Below are 23,997 nucleotides of genomic sequence, written 5' to 3' on the forward strand. Positions count from 1 at the left end.
TGTAGCAGCAATAAGACCCTAGCCCAGCCCCCTGTAGTAGCAATAAGACCCTAGCCCAGCCCCCTGTAGCAACAACAGGGCCCTAGCCCAGCCCCTGTAGCAGGAATAAGACCCTAGCCCAGCCCCCTGTAGTAGCAATAAGACCCTAGCCCAGCCCCCTGTAGCAACAATAAGACCCTAGCCCAGCCCCCTGTAGCAGCAATAAGACCCTAGCCCAGCCCCCTGTAGCAGCAATAAGACCCTAGCCCAGCCCCCTGTAGCAGCAATAGGTCCCAAGCCCAGCCCCCTGTAGCAGCAATAGGTCCCAAGCCCAGCCCCCTGTAGCAACAACAGGGCCCTAGCCCAGCCCCCTGTAGCAGCAATAAGGCCCTAGCCCAGCCCCCTGTAGCAGCAATAGGTCCCTAGCCCAGCCCCCTGTAGCAGCAATAAGACCCTAGCCCAGCCCCCTGTAGCAGCAATAAGACCCAAGCCCAACCCCCTGTAGCAGCAATAGGGCCCTAGCCCAGCCCCCTGTAGCAGCAATAAGACCCTAGCCCAGCCCTCTGTAGCAGCAATAAGACCCTAGCCCAGCCCCCTGTAGCAGCAATAAGACCCAAGCCCAGCCCCCTGTAGCAGCAATAGGGCCCTAGCCCAGCCCCCTGTAGCAGCAATAAGACCCTAGCCCAGCCCCCTGTAGCAGCAATAGGGCCCTAGCCCAGCCCCCTGTAGCAGCAATAAGACCCTAGCCCAGCCCCCTGTAGCAGCAATAGGGCCCTAGCCCAGCCCCCTGTAGCAGCAATAAGACCCTAGCCCAGCCCCCTGTAGCAGCAAGAAGACCCTAGATCAGCCCCCTGTAGCAGCAATAGGGCCCTAGCCCAGCCCCCTGTAGCAGCAATAGGGCCCTAGCCCAGCCCCCTGTAGCAGCAATAAGACCCTAGCCCAGCCCCCTGTAGCAGCAATAGGGCCCTAGCCCAGCCTCCTGTAGCAGCAATAGGGCCCTAGCCCAGCCCCCTGTAGCAGCAATAGGTCCCTAGCCCAGCCCCCTGTAGCAGCAATAAGACCCTAGCCCAGCCCCCTGTAGCAGCAATAGGGCCCTAGCCCAGCCCCCTGTAGCAGCAATAAGACCCTAGCCCAGCCCCCTGTAGCAGCAATAGGGCCCTAGCCCAGCCCCCTGTAGCAGCAATAAGACCCTAGCCCAGCCCCCTGTAGCAGCAATAGGGCCCTAGCCCAGCCCCCTGTAGCAGCAATAGGGCCCTAGCCCAGCCCCCTGTAGCAGCAATAAGACCCTATAGCCCAGCCCCCTGTAGCAGCAATAGGGCCCTAGCCCAGCCCCCTGTAGCAGCAATAGGGCCCTAGCCCAGCCCCCTGTAGCAGCAATAAGACCCTATAGCCCAGCCCCTGTAGCAGCAATAGGGCCCTAGCCCAGCCCCCTGTAGCAGCAATAAGACCCTAGCCCAGCCCCCTGTAGCAGCAATAGGGCCCTAGCCCAGCCCCTGTAGCAGCAATAGGGCCCTAGCCCAGCCCCCTGTAGCAGCAATAGGGCCCTAGCCCAGCCCCCTGTAGCAGCAATAGGGCCCTAGCCCAGCCCCCTGTAGCAGTAATAGGGCCCTAGCCCAGCCCCCTGTAGCAGCAATAGGGCCCTAGCCCAGCCCCCTGTAGCAGCAATAGGGCCCTAGCCCAGCCCCCTGTAGCAGTAATAGGGCCCTAGCCCAGCCCCCTGTAGCAGCAATAGGGCCCTAGCCCAGCCCCCTGTAGCAACAATAGGGCCCTAGCACAGCCCCCTGTAGCAGCAATAGGGCCCTAGCCCAGCCCCCTGTAGCAGCAATAGGGCCCTAGCCCAGCCCCCTGTAGCAGCAATAAGGCCCTAGCCCAGCCCCCTGTAGCAGCAATAGGGCCCTAGCCCAGCCCCCTGTAGCAGCAATAGGGCCCTAGCCCAGCCCCCTGTAGCAGCAATACGGCCCTAGCCCAGCCCCCTGTAGCAGCAATAGGGCCCTAGCCCAGCCCCCTGTAGCAGCAATAAGACCCTAGCCCAGCCCCCTGTAGCAGCAATAGGGCCCTAGCCCAGCCCCCTGTAGCAGCAATAAGACCCTAGCCCAGCCCCCTGTAGCAGCAATAAGACCCTAGCCCAGCCCCCTGTAGCAGCAATAAGACCCTAGCCCAGCCCCCTGTAGCAGCAATAGGTCCCAAGCCCAGCCCCCTGTAGCAGCAATAAGACCCTAGCCCAGCCCCCTGTAGCAGCAATAAGACCCTAGCCCAGCCCCCTGTAGTAGCAATAGGTCCCTAGCCCAGCCCCCTGTAGCAGTAATAGGTCCCTAGCCCAGCCCCCTGTAGCAGCAATAGGGCCCTAGCCCAGCCCCCTGTAGCAGCAATAGGGCCCTAGCCCAGCCCCCTGTAGCAGCAATAGGGCCCTAGCACAGCCCCCTGTAGCAGTAATAGGGCCCTAGCACAGCCCCCTGTAGCAGTAATAGGGCCCTAGCCCAGCCCCCTGTAGCAGTAATAGGGCCCTAGCACAGCCCCCTGTAGCAGTAATAGGGCCCTAGCCCAGCCCCCTGTAGCAGTAATAGGGCCCTAGCCCAGCCCCTGTAGCAGTAATAGGGCCCTAGCACAGCCCCCTGTAGCAGTAATAGGGCCCTAGCACAGCCCCTGTAGCAGTAATAGGGCCCTAGCCCAGCCCCTGTAGCAGTAATAGGGCCCTAGCCCAACCCCCTGTAGCAGTAATAGGGCCCTAGCCCAGCCCCTGTAGCAGTAATAGGGCCCTAGCCCAGCCCCCTGTAGCAGTAATAGGGCCCTAGCCCAACCCCCTGTAGCAGTAATAGGGCCCTAGCCCAGCCCCTGTAGCAGCAATAGGGCCCTAGCCCAGCCCCCTGTAGCAGCAATAGGGCCCTAGCCCAACCCCCTGTAGCAGCAATAGGGCCCTAGCCCAGCCCCCTGTAGCAGCAATAGGGCCCTAGCCCAACCCCTGTAGCAGCAATAGGGCCCTAGCCCAGCCCCTGTAGCAGCAATAGGGCCCTAGCCCAGCCCCTGTAGCAGTAATAGGGCCCTAGCCCAACCCCCTGTAGCAACAATAGGGCCCTAGCACAGCCCCCTGTAGCAGCAATAGGGCCCTAGCCCAGCCCCCTGTAGCAGTAATAGGGCCCTAGCCCAACCCCCTGTAGCAGCAATAGGGCCCTAGCCCAGCCCCCTGTAGCAGTAATAGGGCCCTAGCCCAACCCCCTATACAGGAGGCAGCAACTCCACTGTTGTTGTTGCTGTTGCGGAGGTTTATTCCAATATATATTTTAGATTTAGTGAATTACCTCATTGCTGATTTTGCTTCTCCCAGTCCTCATCCAATAACCACTATGACATTGATTAACAGTATCACGATTATATGGAGGAGTTTCTCAGGTAACGCAGTGAAGTTGATGTTTTGGATGTTGTCCACCCAGGGAAGCACTATGGCGTGTACAGCTGTGAAGGCTGCAAAGGCTTCTTCAAGAGAACCATCCGGAAAGACCTCACCTATACGTGTCGAGACAGCAAGGAGTGCCTGATAGACAAACGACAGCGCAACCGCTGTCAATACTGTCGCTACCAGAAGTGCCTAGCCATGGGCATGAAGAGAGAAGGTGTGTGTAAGTGGAGTGGAGAGGGAGAGAGAGGAGGAGGGAGGTTGTGTGTGCATGTAGAGAGGGAAGGAGGGAGGTTGTGTGTGCGTGTAGAGAGGGAAGGAGGGAGGTTGTGTGTGCGTGTAGAGAGGGAAGGAGGGAGGTTGTGTGTGCGTGTAGAGAGGGAAGGAGGGAGGTTGTGTGTGCGTGTAGAGAGGGAAGGAGGGAGGTTGTGTCTGCATGTAGAGAGGGAAGGAGGGAGGTTGTGTCTGCATGTAGAGAGAGGAGGAGGGAGGTTGTGTCTGCATGTAGAGAGAGGAGGAGGGAGGTTGTGTCTGCATGTAGAGAGGGAAGGAGGGAGGTTGTGTCTGCGTGTAGAGAGGGAAGGAGGGAGGTTGTGTCTGCATGTAGAGAGGGAAGGAGGGAGGTTGTGTCTGCGTGTAGAGAGGGAAGGAGGGAGGTTGTGTCTGCGTGTAGAGAGGGAAGGAGGGAGGTTGTGTCTGCATGTAGAGAGGGAAGGAGGGAGGTTGTGTCTGTATGTAGAGAGGGAAGGAGGGAGGTTGTGTCTGCATGTAGAGAGGGAAGGAGGGAGGTTGTGTCTGCATGTAGAGAGGGAAGGAGGGAGGTTGTGTCTGCATGTAGAGAGGGAAGGAGGGAGGTTGTGTCTGCATGTAGAGAGGGAAGGAGGGAGGTTGTGTGTGCGTGTAGAGAGGGAAGGAGGGAGGTTGTGTGTGCGTGTAGAGAGGGAAGGAGGGAGGTTGTGTCTGCGTGTAGAGAGGGAAGGAGGGAGGTTGTGTGTGCGTGTAGAGAGGGAAGGAGGGAGGTTGTGTGTGCGTGTAGAGAGGGAAGGAGGGAGGTTGTGTGTGCGTGTAGAGAGGGAAGGAGGGAGGTTGTGTCTGCATGTAGAGAGGGAAGGAGGGAGGTTGTGTCTGCATGTAGAGAGGGAAGGAGGGAGGTTGTGTCTGCATGTAGAGACATGGGGTGCATCTGTAATGTCTGGGTAGTGTATTGGGGGTGGATCTGTAGTGTGTGGGTAGTGTGTTGTGGTGGATCTGTAATTTCTTGTGAGTGTGTTGGGGTGGATCTGTAATGTCTAGGTAGTGTGTTGGGGTGGATCTGTAATGTGTGTTGGGGGTGGATCTGTAATGTCTGGGTAGTGTGTTGGGGTGGATCTGTAATGTCTGGGTAGTGTGTTGTGGTGGATCTGTAATGTCTAGGTAGTGTGTTGGGGTGGATCTGTAATGTGTGGGTAGTGTGTTGTGGTGGATCTGTAATGTCTAGGTAGTGTGTTGGGGTGGATCTGTAATGTGTGGGTAGTGTGTTGGGGTGGATCTGTAATGTCTAGGTAGTGTGTTGGGGTGGATCTGTAATGTGTGGGTAGTGTGTTGAGGTGGATCTGTAATGTCTGGGTAGTGTATTGGGGGTGGATCTGTAGTGTGTGGGTAGTGTGTTGTGGTGGATCTGTAATTTCTTGTGAGTGTGTTGGGGTGGATCTGTAATGTCTGGGTAGTGTGTTGGGGGTGGATCTGTAATGTCTGGGTAGTGTGTTGGGGTGGATCTGTAATGTCTGGGTAGTGTGTTGGGGGTGGATCTGTAATGTCTGGGTAGTGTGTTGGGGTGGATCTGTAATGTCTGGGTAGTGTGTTGGGGTGGATCTGTAATGTCTGGGTAGTGTGTTGGGGGTGGATCTGTAATGTCTAGGTAGTGTGTTGGGGTGGATCTGTAATGTCTAGGTAGTGTGTTGGGGTGGATCTGTAATGTCTGGGTAGTGTGTTGGGGTGGATCTGTAATGTCTGGGTAGTGTGTTGGGGTGGGTCTGTAATGTCTAGGTAGTGTGTTGGGGGTGGATCTGTAATGTCTGGGTAGTGTGTTGGGGGTGGATCTGTAATGTCTGGGTAGTGTGTTGGGGTGGATCTGTAATGTCTGGGTAGTGTGTTGGGGTGGATCTGTAATGTCTAGGTAGTGTGTTGGGGGTGGATCTGTAATGTCTGGGTAGTGTGTTGGGGGTGGATCTGTAATGTCTGGGTAGTGTGTTGGGGTGGATCTGTAATGTCTAGGTAGTGTGTTGGGGGTGGATCTGTAATGTCTGGGTAGTGTGTTGGGGTGGATCTGTAATGTCTGGGTAGTGTGTTGGGGTGGATCTGTAATGTCTAGGTAGTGTGTTGGGGTGGATCTGTAATGTGTGTTGGGGGTGGATCTGTAATGTCTAGGTAGTGTGTTTGGGTGGATCTGTAATGTCTAGGTAGTGTGTTGGGGGTGGATCTGTAATGTCTGGGTAGTGTGTTGGGGGTGGATCTGTAATGTCTGGGTAGTGTGTTGGGGGTGGATCTGTAATGTGTGTTGGGGTGGATCTGTAATGTCTGGGTAGTGTGTTGGGGTGGATCTGTAATGTCTAGGTAGTGTGTTGGGGGTGGATCTGTAATGTCTGGGTAGTGTGTTGGGGGTGGATCTGTAATGTCTGGGTTGTGTGTTGGGGGTGGATCTGTAATGTCTAGGTAGTGTGTTGGGGTGGATCTGTAATGTCTGGGTAGTGTGTTGGGGGTGGATCTGTAATGTCTGGGTTGTGTGTTGGGGGTGGATCTGTAATGTCTAGGTAGTGTGTTGGGGTGGATCTGTAATGTCTAGGTAGTGTGTTTGGGTGGATCTGTAATGTCTAGGTAGTGTGTTGGGGGTGGATCTGTAATGTCTGGGTAGTGTGTTGGGGTGGATCTGTAATGTGTGGGTAGTGTGTTGGGGGTGGATATGTAATGTCTGGGTAGTGTGTTGGGGGTGGATCTGTAATGTCTGGGTAGTGTGTTGGGGTGGATCTGTAATGTCTGGGTAGTGTGTTGGGGTGGATCTGTAATGTCTGGGTAGTGTGTTGGGGGTGGATCTGTAATGTCTGGGTAGTGTGTTGGGGTGGATCTGTAATGTCTGGGTAGTGTGTTGGGGTGGATCTGTAATGTCTGGGTAGTGTGTTGGGGTGGATCTGTAATGTCTGGGTAGTGTGTTGGGGTGGATCTGTAATGTGTGTTGGGGTGGATCTGTAATGTCTGGGTAGTGTGTTGGGGTGGATCTGTAATGTGTGTTGGGGTGGATCTGTAATGTCTGGGTAGTGTGTTGGGGTGGATCTGTAATGTGTGTTGGGGTGGATCTGTAATGTCTAGGTAGTGTGTTGGGGGTGGATCTGTAATGTCTGGGTAGTGTGTTGGGGTGGATCTGTAATGTCTAGGTAGTGTGTTGGGGGTGGATCTGTAATGTCTAGGTAGTGTGTTGGGGGTGGATCTGTAATGTCTAGGTAGTGTGTTGGGGTGGATCTGTAATGTCTAGGTAGTGTGTTGGGGGTGGATCTGTAATGTCTAGGTAGTGTGTTGGGGTGGATCTGTAATGTCTAGGTAGTGTGTTGGGGTGGATCTGTAATGTCTGGGTAGTGTGTTGGGGTGGATCTGTAATGTCTGGGTAGTGTGTTGGGGTGGATCTGTAATGTCTAGGTAGTGTGTTGGGGGTGGATCTGTAATGTCTAGGTAGTGTGTTGGGGTGGATCTGTAATGTCTAGGTAGTGTGTTGGGGGTGGATCTGTAATGTCTAGGTAGTGTGTTGGGGGTGGATCTGTAATGTCTAGGTAGTGTGTTGGGGTGGATCTGTAATGTCTGGGTAGTGTGTTGGGGTGGATCTGTAATGTCTGGGTAGTGTGTTGGGGTGGATCTGTAATGTCTAGGTAGTGTGTTGGGGGTGGATCTGTAATGTCTAGGTAGTGTGTTGGGGTGGATCTGTAATGTCTAGGTAGTGTGTTGGGGGTGGATCTGTAATGTCTAGGTAGTGTGTTGGGGTGGATCTGTAATGTCTAGGTAGTGTGTTGGGGTGGATCTGTAATGTCTGGGTAGTGTGTTGGGGGTGGATCTGTAATGTCTGGGTAGTGTGTTGGGGGTGGATCTGTAATGTCTGGGTAGTGTGTTGGGGTGGATCTGTAATGTCTAGGTAGTGTGTTGGGGGTGGATCTGTAATGTCTGGGTAGTGTGTTGGGGTGGATCTGTAATGTCTGGGTAGTGTGTTGGGGTGGATCTGTAATGTCTAGGTAGTGTGTTGGGGGTGGATCTGTAATGTCTAGGTAGTGTGTTGGGGTGGATCTGTAATGTCTAGGTAGTGTGTTGGGGGTGGATCTGTAATGTCTAGGTAGTGTGTTGGGGTGGATCTGTAATGTCTAGGTAGTGTGTTGGGGTGGATCTGTAATGTCTGGGTAGTGTGTTGGGGGTGGATCTGTAATGTCTGGGTAGTGTGTTGGGGGTGGATCTGTAATGTGTGTTGGGGGTGGATCTGTAATGTCTGGGTAGTGTGTTGGGGTGGATCTGCAATGTCTGGGTAGTGTGTTGGGGTGGATCTGTAATGTCTAGGTAGTGTGTTGGGGTGGATCTGTAATGTCTGGGTAGTGTGTTGGGGTGGATCTGTAATGTCTAGGTAGTGTGTTGGGGGTGGATCTGTAATGTCTAGGTAGTGTGTTGGGGTGGATCTGTAATGTCTGGGTAGTGTGTTGGGGTGGATCTGTAATGTCTAGGTAGTGTGTTGGGGTGGATCTGTAATGTCTGGGTAGTGTGTTGGGGGTGGATCTGTAATGTCTAGGTATTCATTGGTATGTGTGGTATGTTTACATTTTACATTTGAGTCTTTTCGCAGAGGCTCTTATCCAGAGAGACTTACATTTACATTTACATTTAAGACTTACAGTTCGTGCATTCATCTTCAGATAGCTAGGTGAGACAACCACATATCACAGTCAGTACATTAATCTTCAGATAGCTAGATGAGACAACCACATATCACAGTCAGTACATTCATCTTCAGATAGCTAGGTGGGACAACCACATATCACAGTCAGTACATTCATCTTCAGATAGCTAGGTGAGACAACCACATATCACAGTCAGTACATTCATCTTCAGATAGCTAGGAGAGACAACCACATATCACAGTGTCTTCATCTTCAGATAGCTAGGTGAGACAACCACATATCACAGTCAGTTCATTAATCTTCAGATAGCTAGGTGAGACAACCACATATCACAGTCAGTACATTCATCTTCAGATAGCTAGGTGGGACAACCACATATCACAGTCAGTACATTCATCTTCAGATAGCTAGGTGGGACAACCACATATCACAGTCAGTACATTCATCTTCAGATAGCTAGGTGAGACAACCACATATCACAGTCAGTACATTAATCTTCAGATAGCTAGGTGAGACAACCACATATCACAGTCAGTACATTCATCTTCAGATAGCTAGGTGAGACAACCACATATCACAGTCAGTTCATTAATCTTCAGATAGCTAGGAGAGACAACCACATATCACAGTCAGTTCATTAATCTTCAGATAGCTAGGTGAGACAACCACATATCACAGTCAGTACATTCATCTTCAGATAGCTAGGTGGGACAACCACATATCACAGTCAGTACATTCATCTTCAGATAGCTAGGTGAGACAACCACATATCACAGTCAGTACATTCATCTTCAGATAGCTAGGTGAGACAACCACATATCACAGTCAGTTCATTAATCTTCAGATAGCTAGGAGAGACAACCACATATCACAGTCAGTACATTCATCTTCAGATAGCTAGGAGAGACAACCACATATCACAGTGTCTTCATCTTCAGATAGCTAGGTGGGACAACCACATATCACAGTCAGTACATTCATCTTCAGATAGCTAGGTGAGACAACCACATATCACAGTCAGTACATTCATCTTCAGATAGCTAGGAGAGACAACCACATATCACAGTCAGTACATTCATCTTCAGATAGCTAGGTGGGACAACCACATATCACAGTCAGTACATTCATCTTCAGATAGCTAGGTGGGACAACCACATATCACAGTCAGTACATTCATCTTCAGATAGCTAGGTGGGACAACCACATATCACAGTCAGTACATTCATCTTCAGATAGCTAGGTGAGACAACCACATATCACAGTCAGTACATTAATCTTCAGATAGCTAGGTGAGACAACCACATATCACAGTCAGTACATTAATCTTCAGATAGCTAGGTGGGACAACCACATATCACAGTCAGTACATTCATCTTCAGATAGCTAGGTGGGACAACCACATATCACAGGCATAGAAATGACCTTTTCCCTCAGTAGAGTAATAGAGTCAGAGCTAGAAAGCAGGGGGTCAAGTGCTGGTTCAGGTGGGGGGGGTGGGGATTATTTAAGATACTGTTTGAAGAGTTTCAGATATTTTCGGGAAGAGGGGCAGGGACTCTGCTGTCCTAACTACAGGGGGGAAGCTTTTTCCACCATTGGGGTGCCAGGACAGAGCACAGCTTGGACTGGGCTGAGAGTGAGTTGCCCACCCGTAGGGGTGGGAGGACCAAGAGACCTGAGGTGGAGTGCTGGGGCTGGGGTGTAGGGTTTGAGCATAGCCTGAAGGTATGGATGGGGCAGTTCCTCTTGCTATTCCGTAGGTAAGAACCATGGTCTTGTAGTTGATGTGAGCTCCGACTGGAACCTAGTAGAGCGAAGGAGCTGGGTGACTTGAGAAGATTGCAAACCAGATGGGCTGCAGCGTCCTGGATAAGTGCAGGGGTTTGATGTCACAAGTTGGCAGCCCAGCCAACAGCGAGTTGCAGTAGTCAAGACCTGCGCCGAGTAAATGTCAGTTGGGTTTTCATAGCCGAGCATTCAGAGGTCGAGACAGCAGGTGCGGTAGAGAGAGAGAGAGTTGAAAACAGCAGGTCCAGGACAAGGTATCGTGTCCTGTGAACAGGTCAAGGTTCCATAGCCGCAGGCAGAACATTTGAAACTGGATCAGCAGCAGACCCGGTGGACTGGGGACAGCCAGGAGTCATCAGGCCAGGTAGTCCTGAGGCATGATCCTAGGTCTCAGGTCCCCCGGGAGAGAGAGAGAATTAGAGGCAGCATACTTAAATTCACACAGGACACCAGATAAGACAGGAGAATTACACCAGATATAACAGACTGACCCTAGCCCCCCGCAACATGCTCTTCTCTGCGATGGTGCCACAGTGTGCCCCGACCCACCCCTGTCTCAGCCTCCACCCACCCCCGACCCACTCCACCCACCGACCCACCCCTGTCTCAGCCTCCACCCACCCCCGACCCACTCCACCCACCGACCCACCCCTGTCTCAGCCTCCACCCACCCCCGACCCACTCCACCCACCGACCCACCCCTGTCTCAGCCTCCACCCACCCCCGACCCACTCCACCCACCGACCCACCCCTGTCTCAGCCTCCACCCACCCCCGACCCACTCCACCCACCGACCCACCCCTGTCTCAGCCTCCACCCACCCCCGACCCACTCCACCCACCGACCCACCCCTGTCTCAGCCTCTACCCACCCCCGACCCACTCCACCCACCGACCCACCCCTGTCTCAGCCTCCAGTATCTATGCTGCAATAGTCTATGTTGCGGGGGGCTAGGGTCAGTCTGTTATATCGGGTGTAATTCTCCTTTCTTATCGACGAAACCCCGGACAGGGCCAACCGGGCAGGATATAACCCCACCCACTTTGCCAGAGCACAGCCCCCACACCACTAGAGGGATATCAAGGGACCACCAACTTACTCTCCAGAGACAAGGCTGAGTATAGCCCACGAAGGTCTACTCCACTAGAGGGAAATCACCAGACCTTACCATCCTGAGACAAGGCTGAGTATAGCCCACGAAGATCTACACCACTAGAGGGAAATCAACAGACCTTACCATCCTGTATAGCCCACGAAGATCTACACCACTAGAGGGAAATCAACAGACCTTACCATCCTGTATAGCCCACGAAGATCTACACCACTAGAGGGAAATCAACAGACCTTACCATCCTGTATAGCCCACGAAGATCTACACCACTAGAGGGAAATCAACAGACCTTACCATCCCGTATAGCCCACGAAGATCTACACCACTAGAGGGAAATCAACAGACCTTACCATCCTGTATAGCCCACGAAGATCTACACCACTAGAGGGAAATCAACAGACCTTACCATCCTGTATAGCCCACGAAGCCTCCCTGACAGAGAGAAGGGCAGTCTTGACACAGAGAAGGGCAGTCTTGACACAGAGAAGGGCAGTCTTGACACAGAGAAGGGCAGTCTTGACACAGAGAAGGGCAGTGTTGACACAGAAGAGCAGTCTTGGTTGAGTGACCCATCTTGTAGCCTGGCTGGTCAGGGTCAAGAAGATCGTTCTGGGAGAGATAACGAGAGAGTTGATCAGAGACAGAACGCTCAAGTGTTTTGGAAAGAAAAGAAAGAAGGGATACAGGTCTGTAGTTTTTGACATCAGATGAGTCGAGTGTTAGTTTCTTGAGGAGGGAAATGACTCGGGCCATTTTGAAGTCAGATGGGATGCAGCCAGTGGTCAGGGATGAGTTGATGAGGGAAGTGAGAAGGTCTCCAGAGATGGTCTGGAAGAAGGGAGGAGGGGATGGGGATCGAGTGGGCAGGTTGTTGGGTGGCCAGATCTCACTAGTCACAGGATGTCATCTGGAGAGAGAGAGGAGAAAGAAGTGGAGGCGTAGGGTAGTTCTGTGTGAGTGGGACCAGTGGACTCAACAGGCTGTGTTGTGCTCTCGCGTGGTAAATGTGTCCAATATGTTTCCCTGTTCTGTGTCCATTTGGAATGGTTGTGGAATGTCTGACAGATTGGCATGAATCTTTCATTGTTGTGGATTGTCTGGTGTGTTTGTTGCACCACGAGTGTCATGCTTGTGGATGTGATCTGTTCAGTTGACTTACAGAAACCTCTAACATTGGTCCTGTGACTCCATGCAGCGGTGCAGGAGGAGAGGCAGCGGGGGAGGGAGCGGGGGGAGAACGAGGTGGAGTCCACCAGTAGCTTTAATGAGGAGATGCCCGTCGATAAGATTCTGGACGCAGAGCTTGCCGTGGAGCCCAAGACAGAGACATCAGCAGACGAAGGCCCTGGCAACTCGGTAAGGATGACATAGAGAGGTGTTTCTTAAAGGTGCAAGGCAACTGTTTTAATCTCATTATCAAATCATTTCTGGGTAACAATTAAGTACCTTACTGTGACTGCTTCAAATAGCTTTTTCTCAAGCAAGAATTTTGCTAAGACTGTCTGGGAGTGTTCGGAATGATGAGAGGGAAAACTGAAAACTAGCTGTTATTGGCAGAGAGGTTTGGAACTCTCTTTCTTATTGGTCTATTAACTAATTTACCGCCCACAAATGCTGATGCTCCAGATACTCAACTAGTCTAAAGAAAGCCAGTTGTATTGCTTCTTTAATCAGCGCAACAGTTTTCAGCTGTGCTAACATAATTGCAAAAGGGTTTTCTAATGATCAATTCGCCTTTTAAAATTATAAACTTGTATTAGCTAACACAACTTGCCATTGGAACACAGGAGTGATGGTTGCTGATAATGGGCCTCTGTACGCCTATGTAGATATTCCATTAAAAATCAGCCGTTTCCAGCTACAATAGTCATTTACAACATTAAAATGTCTATACTGTTTTTCTGATAAATTTGATGTGATTTTAAGGACTGTAAATGAGAGAGCATCTCCCTCCTGTAAATGAGAGAGCACCTCCCTCCTGTAAATGCATCTCCCTCCTGTAAATGCATCTCCCTCCTGTAATTGAGAGAGCATCTCCCTCCTGTAATTGAGAGAGCACCTCCCTCCTGTAAATGCATCCCCCTCCTGTAAATGAGAGAGCATCTGCCTCCTGTAAATGAGAGAGCATCTCCCTCCTGTAAATGCATCTCCCTCCTGTAATTGAGAGAGCATCTCCCTCCTGTAAATGCATCTCCCTCCTGTAAATGAGAGAGCATCTCCCTCCTGTAAATGCATCTCCCTCCTGTAATTGAGAGAGCATCTCCCTCCTGTAAATGAGAGAGCACCTCCCTCCTGTAAATGCATCCCCCTCCTGTAAATGAGAGAGCATCTGCCTCCTGTAAATGAGAGAGCATCTCCCTCCTGTAAATGAGAGAGCACCTCCCTCCTGTAATTGAGAGAGCATCTCCCTCCTGTAAATGAGAGAGCATCTCCCTCCTGTAAATGAGAGAGCATCTCCCTCCTGTAAATGAGAGAGCATCTCCCTCCTGTAAATGAGAGAGCACCTCCCTCCTGTAAATGCATCCCCCTCCTGTAAATGAGAGAGCACCTCCCTCCTGTAAATGAGAGAGCACCTCCCTCCTGTAAATGCATCCCCCTCCTGTAAATGAGAGAGCATCTCCCTCCTGTAATTGAGAGAGCACCTCCCTCCTGTAAATGCATCCCCCTCCTGTAAATGAGAGAGCATCTCCCTCCTGTAAATGAGAGAGCATCTCCCTCCTGTAAATGAGAGAGCACCTCCCTCCTGTAAATGAGAGAGCACCACCCTCCTGTAATTGAGAGAGCATCTGCCTCTTGTAAATGCATCTCCCTCCTGTAATTGAGAGAGCATCTCCCTCCTGTAAATGAGAGAGCATCTCCCTCCTGTAAATGAGAGAGCACCTCCCTCCTGTAAATGAGAGAGCACCTCCCTCCTGTAAATGAGAGAGCACCTCCCTCCTGTAATTGAGAGAGCATCTCCCTCCTGTAAATGAGAGAGCACCTCCCTCCTGTAAATGCATCCCCCTCCTGTAAATGCATCCCCCTCCTGTAATTGAGAGAGCATCCCCCTCCTGTAAATGAGAGAGCACCTCCCTCCTGTAAATGAGAGAGCACCTCCCTCCTGTAAATGAGAGAGCATCTCCCTCCTGTAATTGAGAGAGCATCTCCCTCCTGTAATTGAGAGAGCATCTCCCTCCTGTAATTGAGAGAGCATCTGCCTCTTGTAATTGAGAGAGCATCTGCCTCCTGTAATTGAGATCCATTTAATATTAATACAAAAGATGGAACATGATTCAGATATGTTGTATCTTACACTCTCTGTATCTTCTGTCCAGACAAACGACCCAGTCACCAACATCTGCCAGGCAGCAGACAAACAGCTGTTCACCCTGGTGGAGTGGGCCAAGAGGATTCCTCACTTCTCAGAGCTGCCCCTGGACGACCAGGTTATTCTACTACGAGCAGGTACAGAACACTTAATTATCATCATTTGTTTTTATATTTCTGTTAGTTGGAATTAGCTGTGTGGGGCGGCAGGTGTCCTAGTGGTTAGAGCGTTGGACCAGTAACCGAAAGGTTGCAAGAGCGAATCCCCGAGCTGACAAGGTAAAACACTCTGTCATTCTGCCCCTGAACAAGGCAGTTAACCCACTGTTCCTAGACCGTTATTGTAAATAAGAATGTGTTCTTAACCTGACTGGCGTAGTTGAATAAAGGTGTAAAAACAAATCCTCATGAAGCTGGTTGAGAGAATGCCAAGGGTGTGCAAAGATGTCATCAAGGCAAAAGGGTGGCTACTTTGAAGAATCTCAAATATATTTTGATTTGTGTTATGTACTTGAGTGAAGACCCAAAAGCGGTTATAACAGAAAACAGAGTTCTTTAATGAAAAAACAGGAATGGCATAAATCCTCTTCCAACGTTGACAATGGAACAAAAAGAACGTAGTATAGTGCAGGATGCACCTGCCAGGCAGACTCCGACAGGATAGGACAAGGTGGAAGCAAACGAGACGACAGCTTGCTTCTGGCATCAAAAACACAAACAAGAATCAGACACTGAAAGTAGCAGGAACAGAGAGAGAAATAGAGACCTAATCAGAGGGGGAAGAGAGAACAGGTGAGAAAGAGTGAATGAGCTAGTTAGGGTAGATGTAGAACAGCTGAAGAATGAGAGACAGAGAAGGTAACCTAAAAAGACCAGCAGAGAGAGACAGAGTGAAGAGAAAGGACAGGAACAGACATAACAAGACATGACAGTACCCCCCACTCACCGAGCGCCTCCTGGCGCACTCGAGGAGGAAACCTGGCGGCAACGGAGGAAATCATCGATCAGCGAACGGTCCAGCACGTCCCGAGAGGGAACCCAACTCCTCTCCTCAGGACCGTACCCCTCCCAATCCACTAGGTACTGATGACCACGGCCCCGAGGGCGCATGTCCAAATTCTTACGAACCCTGTAGATGGGTGCGCCCTCGACAAGGATGGGGGGAGGGACGAGCGGGGCGCGAAGAACGGGCTTAACACAGGAGACATGGAAGACCGGGTGAACGCGACGAAGATAGCGCGGAGAAGAAGTCGCACTGCGACAGGATTAATGACCTGGGAAATACGGAACGGACCAATGAACCGCGGGGCCAACTTGCGAGAAGCTGTCTTAAGGGGAAGGTTCTGAGTGGAGAGCCATACTCTCTGACCGCAACAATATCTAGGACTCTTGGTCCTACGCTTATTAGCGGCCCTCACAGTCTGCGCCCTATTACGGCAAAGTGCCGACCTGACCCCCTTCCAGGTGCGCTCGCAACGCTGGACAAAAGCCTGAGCGGAGGGGACGCAGGACTCGGCGAGCTGAGATGAGAACAGCGGAGGCTGGTACCCGAGGCAACTCTGAAAAGGAGATAGACCGGTAGCAGACGAGGGAAGCGAGTTGTGGGCGTACTCTGCCCAGGGGAGCTGTTCTGACCAAGACGCAGGGTTACGAAAAGAAAGACTGCGTAAAATGCGACCAACAGTCTGATTGGCCCGTTCGGCTTGACTGTTAGACTGGGGATGAAAGCCGGACGAGAGACTGACGGAAGCCCCAATCAAACGGCAAAACTCCCTCCAAAATTGAGACGTGAACTGCGGACCTCTGTCGGAAACGACGTCAGACGGAAGGCCATGAATTCGGAAAACATTCTCGATAATGATCTGAGCCGTCTCCTTAGCAGAAGGGAGCTTAGCGAGAGGAATGAAATGAGCCGCCTTAGAGAATCTATCGACGACCGTAAGAATAACTGTCTTCCCCGCTGATGAAGGCAGTCCGGTGATGAAATCTAAAGCGATGTGAGACCACGGTCGAGAGGGAATGGGAAGCGGTCTGAGACGGCCGGCAGGAGGAGAGTTCCCAGATTTAGTCTGCGCGCAGACCGAACAAGCGGCGACAAATCGACGCGCGTCACGTTCCCGAGTGGGCCACCAGAAACGCTGGCGAATGGAAGCGAGCGTACCCGAACGCCGGGGTGGCCGGCTAACTTGGCAGAGTGGGCCCACTGAAGAACGGCCGGACGAGTAGGAGCGGGAACGAACAGAAGGTTCCTAGGACAAGCTCGCGGCGACGGAGTGTGAGCGAGTGCTTGCTTTACCTGCCTCTCAATTCCCCAGACAGTCAACCCGACAACACGCCCCTCAGGGAGAATCCCCTCGGGGTCGGTGGAGACCTCAGAAGAACTGAAGAGACGAGATAAAGCATCAGGCTTGGTGTTTTTGAGCCCGGACGATAAGAAATAACAAACTCGAAACGAGCGAAAAACAGAGCCCAACGAGCCTGACGCGCATTAAGTCGTTTGGCTGAACGGATGTACTCAAGGTTCCTATGGTCAGTCCAAACGACAAAAGGAACGGTCGCCCCCTCCAACCACTGTCGCCATTCGCCTAGGGCTAAGCGGATGGCGAGCAGTTCGCGATTACCAACATCATAGTTACGTTCTGACGGTGATAAGCGATGAGAGAAAACGCGCAAGGATGGACCTTGCCGTCAGAGAGAGAGCGCTGAGAAAGAATGGCTCCCACGCCCACCTCTGACGCGTCAACCTCAACAACAAACTGACTAGAGATGTCAGGTGTAACAAGAATAGGTGCGGATGTAAAACGATTCTTAAGAAGATCAAAAGCTCCCTGGGCGGAAACGGACCACTTAAAGCACGTCTTAACAGAAGTAAGGGCTGTGAGGGGAGCTGCCACCTGACCGAAATTACGGATGAAACGACGATAGAAATTAGCGAAGCCCAGAAAGCGCTGCAGCTCGACGCGTGACTTAGGAACGGGCCAATCAATGACAGCCTGGACCTTAGCGGGATCCATCTTAATGCCCTCAGCGGAAATAACGGAACCGAGAAAAGGGACAGAGGCGGCATGAAAAGTGCACTTCTCAGCCTTCACATAAAGACAGTTCTCCAAAAGGCGCTGGAGGACGCGTCGCACGTGCTGAACATGAATCGAGAGAGACGGTGAAAAAATCAGGATATCGTCCATGTAAACGAAAACAAAAATGTTCAGCATGTCTCTCAGGACGTCGTTAACTAGTGCCTGAAAGACAGCTGGAGCGTTAACGAGGCCGAAAGGAAGAACCCGGTATTCAAAGTGCCCTAACGGAGTGTTAAACGCCGTCTTCCACTCGTCCCCCTCCCTGATGCGCACGAGATGGTAGGCGTTACGAAGGTCCAATTTGGTGAAAAACCTGGCTCCCTGCAGGATCTCGAAGGCTGAAGACATAAGAGGAAGCGGATAACGATTCTTAACTGTTATGTCATTCAGCCCTCGATAATCCACGCATGGGCGCAGGGACCCGTCCTTCTTCTGAACAAAAAAAACCCCGCTCCGGCGGGAGAGGAGGAGACTATGGTACCGGCGTCGAGCGAAACCGACAAATAATCCTCGAGAGCCTTACGTTCGGGAGCCGACAGAGAGTATAATCTACCCCGGGGGGGAGTAGTTCCCGGAAGGAGATCAATACTACAGTCATACGACCGGTGTGGAGGGAGAGAAGTGGCCTTGGAACGACTGAACACCGTGCGCAGATCGTGATACTCCTCCGGCACCCCTGTCAAATCGCCAGGCTCCTCCTGTGAAGAAGAGACAGAGGAAACAGGAGGGATAGCAGACATTAAACAGGTCACATGACAAGAAACATTCCAGGATAGGATAGTATTACTAGACCAATTAATAGAAGGGTTATGGCGCACTAGCCAGGGATGACCCAAAACAACAGGTGTAAAAGGTGAACGAAAAAATTAAAAAAGAAATGGTTTCGCTATGATTACCAGAGACAGTGAGGGTTAAAGGCAGCGTCTCACGCTGAATCTTGGGGAGAGAGCTACCATCTAAAGCGAACAAGGCCGTGGGCTCCCTAACTGTCTGAGAGGAATGTCATGTTCCCGAGCCCAGGTCTCGTCCATAAAACAGCCCTCCGCCCCAGAGTCTATCAAGGCACTGCAGGAAGCAGATGAACCGGGCCAGCGGAGATGGACCGGAAAGGTAGTGCGTGATCCAGAAGGAGAGGCCTGAGTAGTTGCGCTCACCAGTAGCCCTCCCCTTACTGATGAGCTCTGGCTTTTACTGGACATGAGGTGACAAAATGACCAGCGGAGCCGCAGTAGAGACAGAGGCGATTGGTGATTCTCCGTTCCTTTTCCTTGGCCGAGATGCGGATACCCCCAGCTGCATAGGCTCAGCATCCGAGCCGGCGGAGGAGGGTGGCAGTGATGCGGCAGGTGGCAGTGATGTGGAGAGGGGAGCAACGGAGAACGCGAGCTCCTTTCCACGAGCTCGGCGACGAAGATCAAACCGTCGCTCTATGCGAATAGCGAGGGCTATTAAGGAGTCCAGACTGGAAGGAACCTCCCGGGAGAGGATCTCATCCTTAACCTCGACGAGGAGACCCTCCAGAAAACGAGCGAGCAAAGCCGGCTCGTTCCAGTCACTAGAGGCAGCGAGAGTGCGAAACTCAATAGAATAATCCGTTATGGATCGATTCCCCTGACATAGGGAAGACAGGGCCCTGGAAGCCTCCTCCCCAAAAACAGAACGGTCAAAGACCCGTATCATCTCCTCCTTAAAGTCCTGAAACTGGTTAATACACTCAGCCCTCGCCTCCCAGATTGCCGTGCCCCACTCACGCGCCCGTCCGGTAAGGAGAGAAATGACGTAGGCGATGCGGGCTGCGCTCCTGGAGTAAGTGTTGGGCTGGAGAGAGAACACCACATCACACTGAGTGAGGAATGAGCGGCACTCAGTGGGCTCCCCAGAGTAACAGGGCGGGTTGTTGATCCTGGGCTCCGGAGACTCGGAAACCCTGGAAGTGGGCGGTGGATCGAGGTGGAGTTGGTGAACCTGTCTTGTGAGGTCGGAGACTTGGACGGCCAGGGTCTCAACGGCATGTCGAGCAGCAGACAATTCCTCCTCGTGTCTGCCTAGCATCGCTCCCTGGATCTCGACGGCGGAGTGAAAAGGGTCCGGAGCCGCTGGGTCCATTCTTGGTCTGATTCTTCTGTTATGTACTTGAGTGAAGACCCAAAAGCGGTTATAACAGAAAACAGAGTTCTTTAATGAAAAAACAGGAATGGCATAAATCCTCTTCCAACGTTGACAATGGAACAAAAAGAACGTAGTATAGTGCAGGATGCACCTGCCAGGCAGACTCCGACAGGATAGGACAAGGTGGAAGCAAACGAGACGACAGCTTGCTTCTGGCATCAAAAACACAAACAAGAATCAGACACTGAAAGTAGCAGGAACAGAGAGAGAAATAGAGACCTAATCAGAGGGGGAAGAGAGAACAGGTGAGAAAGAGTGAATGAGCTAGTTAGGGGAGATGTAGAACAGCTTAAGAATGAGAGACAGAGAAGGTAACCTAAAAAGACCAGCAGAGAGAGACAGAGTGAAGAGAAAGGACAGGAACAGACATAACAAGACATGACAATTTGATTACCACTTTTTTTGGTTACTACATGATTCCATGTGTTATTTTATAGTTTTGATGTCTTCACTATTATTCTACAATGTTGAAAATAGTAAAAGTAAAGAAATTAGTAGGTATGTCCAAACTATAGACTGGTACTGTAGGTAGGTGTAAAGTGACAAGGCAACAGGATAGATAATAAACAGTAGCAGCAGTGTATGTGATGGGTCAATAGAGTTAGTGAAAACGGGTCAATGCAGATAGTCCAGGGACCTAATTGGATACACTGAACAAAAAAATATAAACACAACATGTAAACTGTTGGTCCCATGTTTCATGAGCTGAAATAAAAGATCCCAGAAATGTTCCATATGCACAAACAACTTATTTCTCTAAATGTTTGCGCAATTTTGTTTACATCCCTGTTAGTGAGACATTTCTCCTTGGCCAAGATAATCCATCCACCTGACAGGTGTGGCATATCAAGAAGCTGATTAAACAGCATGATCATTACACAGGGGCACCTTGTGCTGGGAACAATAAAAGGGCACGTTAAAATGTGCAGTTGTTTCATACAACACAATGCCACAGATGTCTCATATTTTGAGGGAGAGTGCAATTGGCATGCTGACTGTAGGAATGTCCACTGGAGATGTTGCCAGAAAACTGAATGTTAATTTCTCTACCATAAGCCACCTCCAATGTTGTTTGAGAGAATTTTGCAGTATGTCCAACCAGCCTCACAACCACAGACCAAATCAAATCAAATTTATTTATATAGCCCTTCGTACATCAGCTGATATCTCAAAGTGCTGTACAGAAACCCAGCCTCAAACCCCAAACAGCAAGCAATGCAGGTGTAGAAGCACGGTGGCTAGGAAAAACTCCCTAGAAAGGCCAAAACCTAGGAAGAAACCTAGAGAGGAACCAGGCTATGTGGGGTGGCCAGTCCTCTTCTGGCTGTGCCGGGTGGAGATTATAACAGAACATGGCCAAGATGTTCAAATGTTCATAAATGACCAGCAGGGTCGAATAATAATAAGGCAGAACAGTTGAAACTGGAGCAGCAGCACGGCCAGGTGGACTGGGGACAGCAAGGAGTCATCATGTCAGGTAGTCCAGACCACTTGTAACCACACCAGCCAAGGACCTCCTCATCTGGCTTCTTCACCTTCGGGATCATCTGCCACCCGGACAGCTGATGAAACTGAGCATTTTTACAACCAAAGAATTTCTGCACAAACTGTCAGAAACCATCTCAGATGGTTGGTTAAACTGTCAGAAACTGTTAAACTGTCAGATGGTTAAACTGTCAGAAACCACTGTCAGAAGGTCATCTGCGTGCTCGTCGTCCTCTCCAGTGTCTTGACCTGACTGCAGTTGGCCGTCGTAACCGACTTCAGTGGGCAAATACTCACCTTCGATGGCCACTGGCACGCTGGAGAAGTGTGCTCTTTACGGATGCATTTTCAACTGTTTCAAATGTACCGGGCAGATGGCAGACAACGTGTATGGTGTTGTGTGGGCGAGCAGTTTGCTGATGTCAACGTTGTGAACAGAGTGTCCCATGGTGGTGGTGGGGTTATGGTATGGGCAGGCATAAGCTACGGACAACGAACACAATTGGCATTTTATGAATGGAAATTTGAATGCACGGTGACGAGATCATGAGGCCCATTGTCGTGCCATTCATCCACCGCCATCACCTCATGTTTCAGCATGATAATGTACGGCCCCATGTCACAAGGATCTGTACACAATTCCTGGAAGCCAATAATGTCCCAGTTCTTCCATGGCCTGCATTACTCACCAGACATGTCAGCCATTGAGCATGTTTGGGATGCTCTGGATCGACGTGTCCTCTTACACCGGTCCTGGATGGCAGGGAGCTCAGCCCCTCTGATGTACTGGGCTGTACGCACTACCCTCTGTAGCGCCTTGCGGTCAGATGCCAAGAAGTTGCCACACCAAGCGGTGAAGCAGCCAATCAAGATGCTCACAAAGGTGCAGCTGTAGAACTTCTTGAGGATCTGAGGGCCCAACACTGAGCTGTAGTCAATGAGCAGCATTCTCACATAACTGTTCCTCTTGTTCAGGTGGGAGAGGACAGTGTGCAGTGCAGTATAGATTGCATCATCTTGGGATCTGTTTGGGCGGTATGCAGATTGGAGTAGGTCCAGGTTGTCTGGGATGATGTTGTGTAATGTAAGCCATTGTCACACTCTGACCATGATTTGCGTTGTTTGTTTCTATGTTTTGTTTGGTCAGGGTGTGATATGAGTGGGCATTCTATGTTGCATGTCTAGTTTGTCTGTTTCTATGTGTTTTGGCCTGATATGGTTCTCAATCAGTGGCAGGTGTTTGTCGTTGTCTCTGATTGGGAACCATATTTAAGTAGCCTGTTTTGTATTGTGGTTCGTGGGTTATTGTCTATGTGATGTTGTATGTTTGCACAAGTTAGTTAGATGTACTTCGTGGTTTTTCGTCTTTTCATCAAAGTATGCATTCACACCACGCTGCGCTTCGGTCAATATGTCGATCGTGACAGCCATGAACAGTTTTTCAAAGCATTTCATGACTACAGCAGATGTGAGCGCGACTGGGCAGTACTCATTTGTGACTCACCATCTTGTTTTGGTCTTATGTAGCAAAATTAGAATTTCTGTTGTTTTTTGACATTGGATAAAAGTAGAGACTCAGAGCTACAAAATGGTATATCATACACTGCATATGAGGAAACAATGGGAAAGTTATTTTGCTTTGAAAGGTGATCAACTTGTAAACTCACTTTTGTTTTGTTACCACTATTGGAGAGCCCTTCTTTGCCTACACCCATTCAGCATTGTTCACACCCTCTTAAGCCTTAGCCCCACCCATCTCTTTAAGGATTGATCCGAGTGTTCTGTACTAACTTGCCAGCTACTTCCAGACATCGAAGAGAGAGAGAGAGAGACAGCTCACTGAACATTACTCGCCCTAGCAGAGCTGGTTAGGCTGGTATGTTATCCAAAGCGTTGGTTACTGCAACTGTGCTGTCAGATTGTCCGTTTGTAAATTCAGAGTCTTTTTTGTTCAGAGCGCACGCTGGACGCTCTGGCCAATAAGTAGAGTTGATCTGAAAGCTCTGACCTCACAATGACAGGCAACGTGTAATATCTAAAAATGTAGCTAGCTAGACTATCTTACATCATGGTTGGACATGTCTCCTGTCTGATGCCATGCATGGTTGCCCTTAGTTTGAAGATGTAATCCAGACAGTTGTTTTCTCCACCTCCTTAGCTATCATACTTGAATTCCACTGATTTCAAAACTTGGTCCTCCAGAAAGTGAAGAGCATACACATAACGTTAGCTCGTGAGCCAGCCAGCTAATGTTAGCAAGCTAACAGTACACTTTAACTTGACATTAGGTTTATGCAGTTTTACAACGCGGTACATTTTTTTTAAAGCCGAGTTCGACACGATTACCTAGACATACTGACCAGGCCCAATTGACAGACGCGTGCTATATGGCAGACCAATCCAAACTCTTTTTTTCGGCATGTCCAGCCCACTCATTATCTTAGCCAATCATGGCTGGCGGGAAGGTTGCTGTCCTTTTCTATGGCTAAACCAACTAGGCTCGTAAATTTAACAATTGTATTCATATTTACAGATGGCATACTAGTTTGATATTAAGGCAGATGAAAGTTAACATGTTCGAGGAGGCATTCCTGCCCAAAAAACGCATTTTGATTTTAAAAAATTAAAAAGTTTACATTCAAACGGCTCTCCTGTGAAGTTGTGACTTGCGACATACACTTAGTGTCCTGAATCGGGTCACATTTTGACAGGCAGTGGTAAAAAAAGTACCCAATTGTCATACTTGAGTAAGAGTAACGATACCTTAATATAAAATGACTCAAGTTAAGG

The 23,997-nt window shown here is 50.5% G+C and overlaps 1 protein-coding gene across 3 annotated transcripts in view; it reads left to right on the forward strand.

Annotated features, from left to right (window-relative positions):
* Positions 1–23,997, forward strand: part of rxrgb (retinoid X receptor, gamma b) — a 125,280-nt gene that overhangs the window by 96,230 nt on the left and 5,053 nt on the right. For 2 of the 3 annotated variants that reach the window (XM_064936145.1, XM_064936143.1), the window contains exons 4-6: positions 3,408–3,593; positions 12,366–12,526; positions 14,485–14,614. In XM_064936145.1, the coding sequence (XP_064792217.1) occupies positions 3,408–3,593; positions 12,366–12,526; positions 14,485–14,614 (477 nt within the window). The remainder of the gene's footprint in view (positions 1–3,407; positions 3,594–12,365; positions 12,527–14,484; positions 14,615–23,997) is intronic. The other variant, XM_064936144.1, reaches the window with a different exon arrangement.

Source organism: Oncorhynchus masou, chromosome 24 (assembly GCF_036934945.1).
Source record: "Oncorhynchus masou masou isolate Uvic2021 chromosome 24, UVic_Omas_1.1, whole genome shotgun sequence".
Lineage (NCBI taxonomy): Eukaryota > Metazoa > Chordata > Actinopteri > Salmoniformes > Salmonidae > Oncorhynchus > Oncorhynchus masou.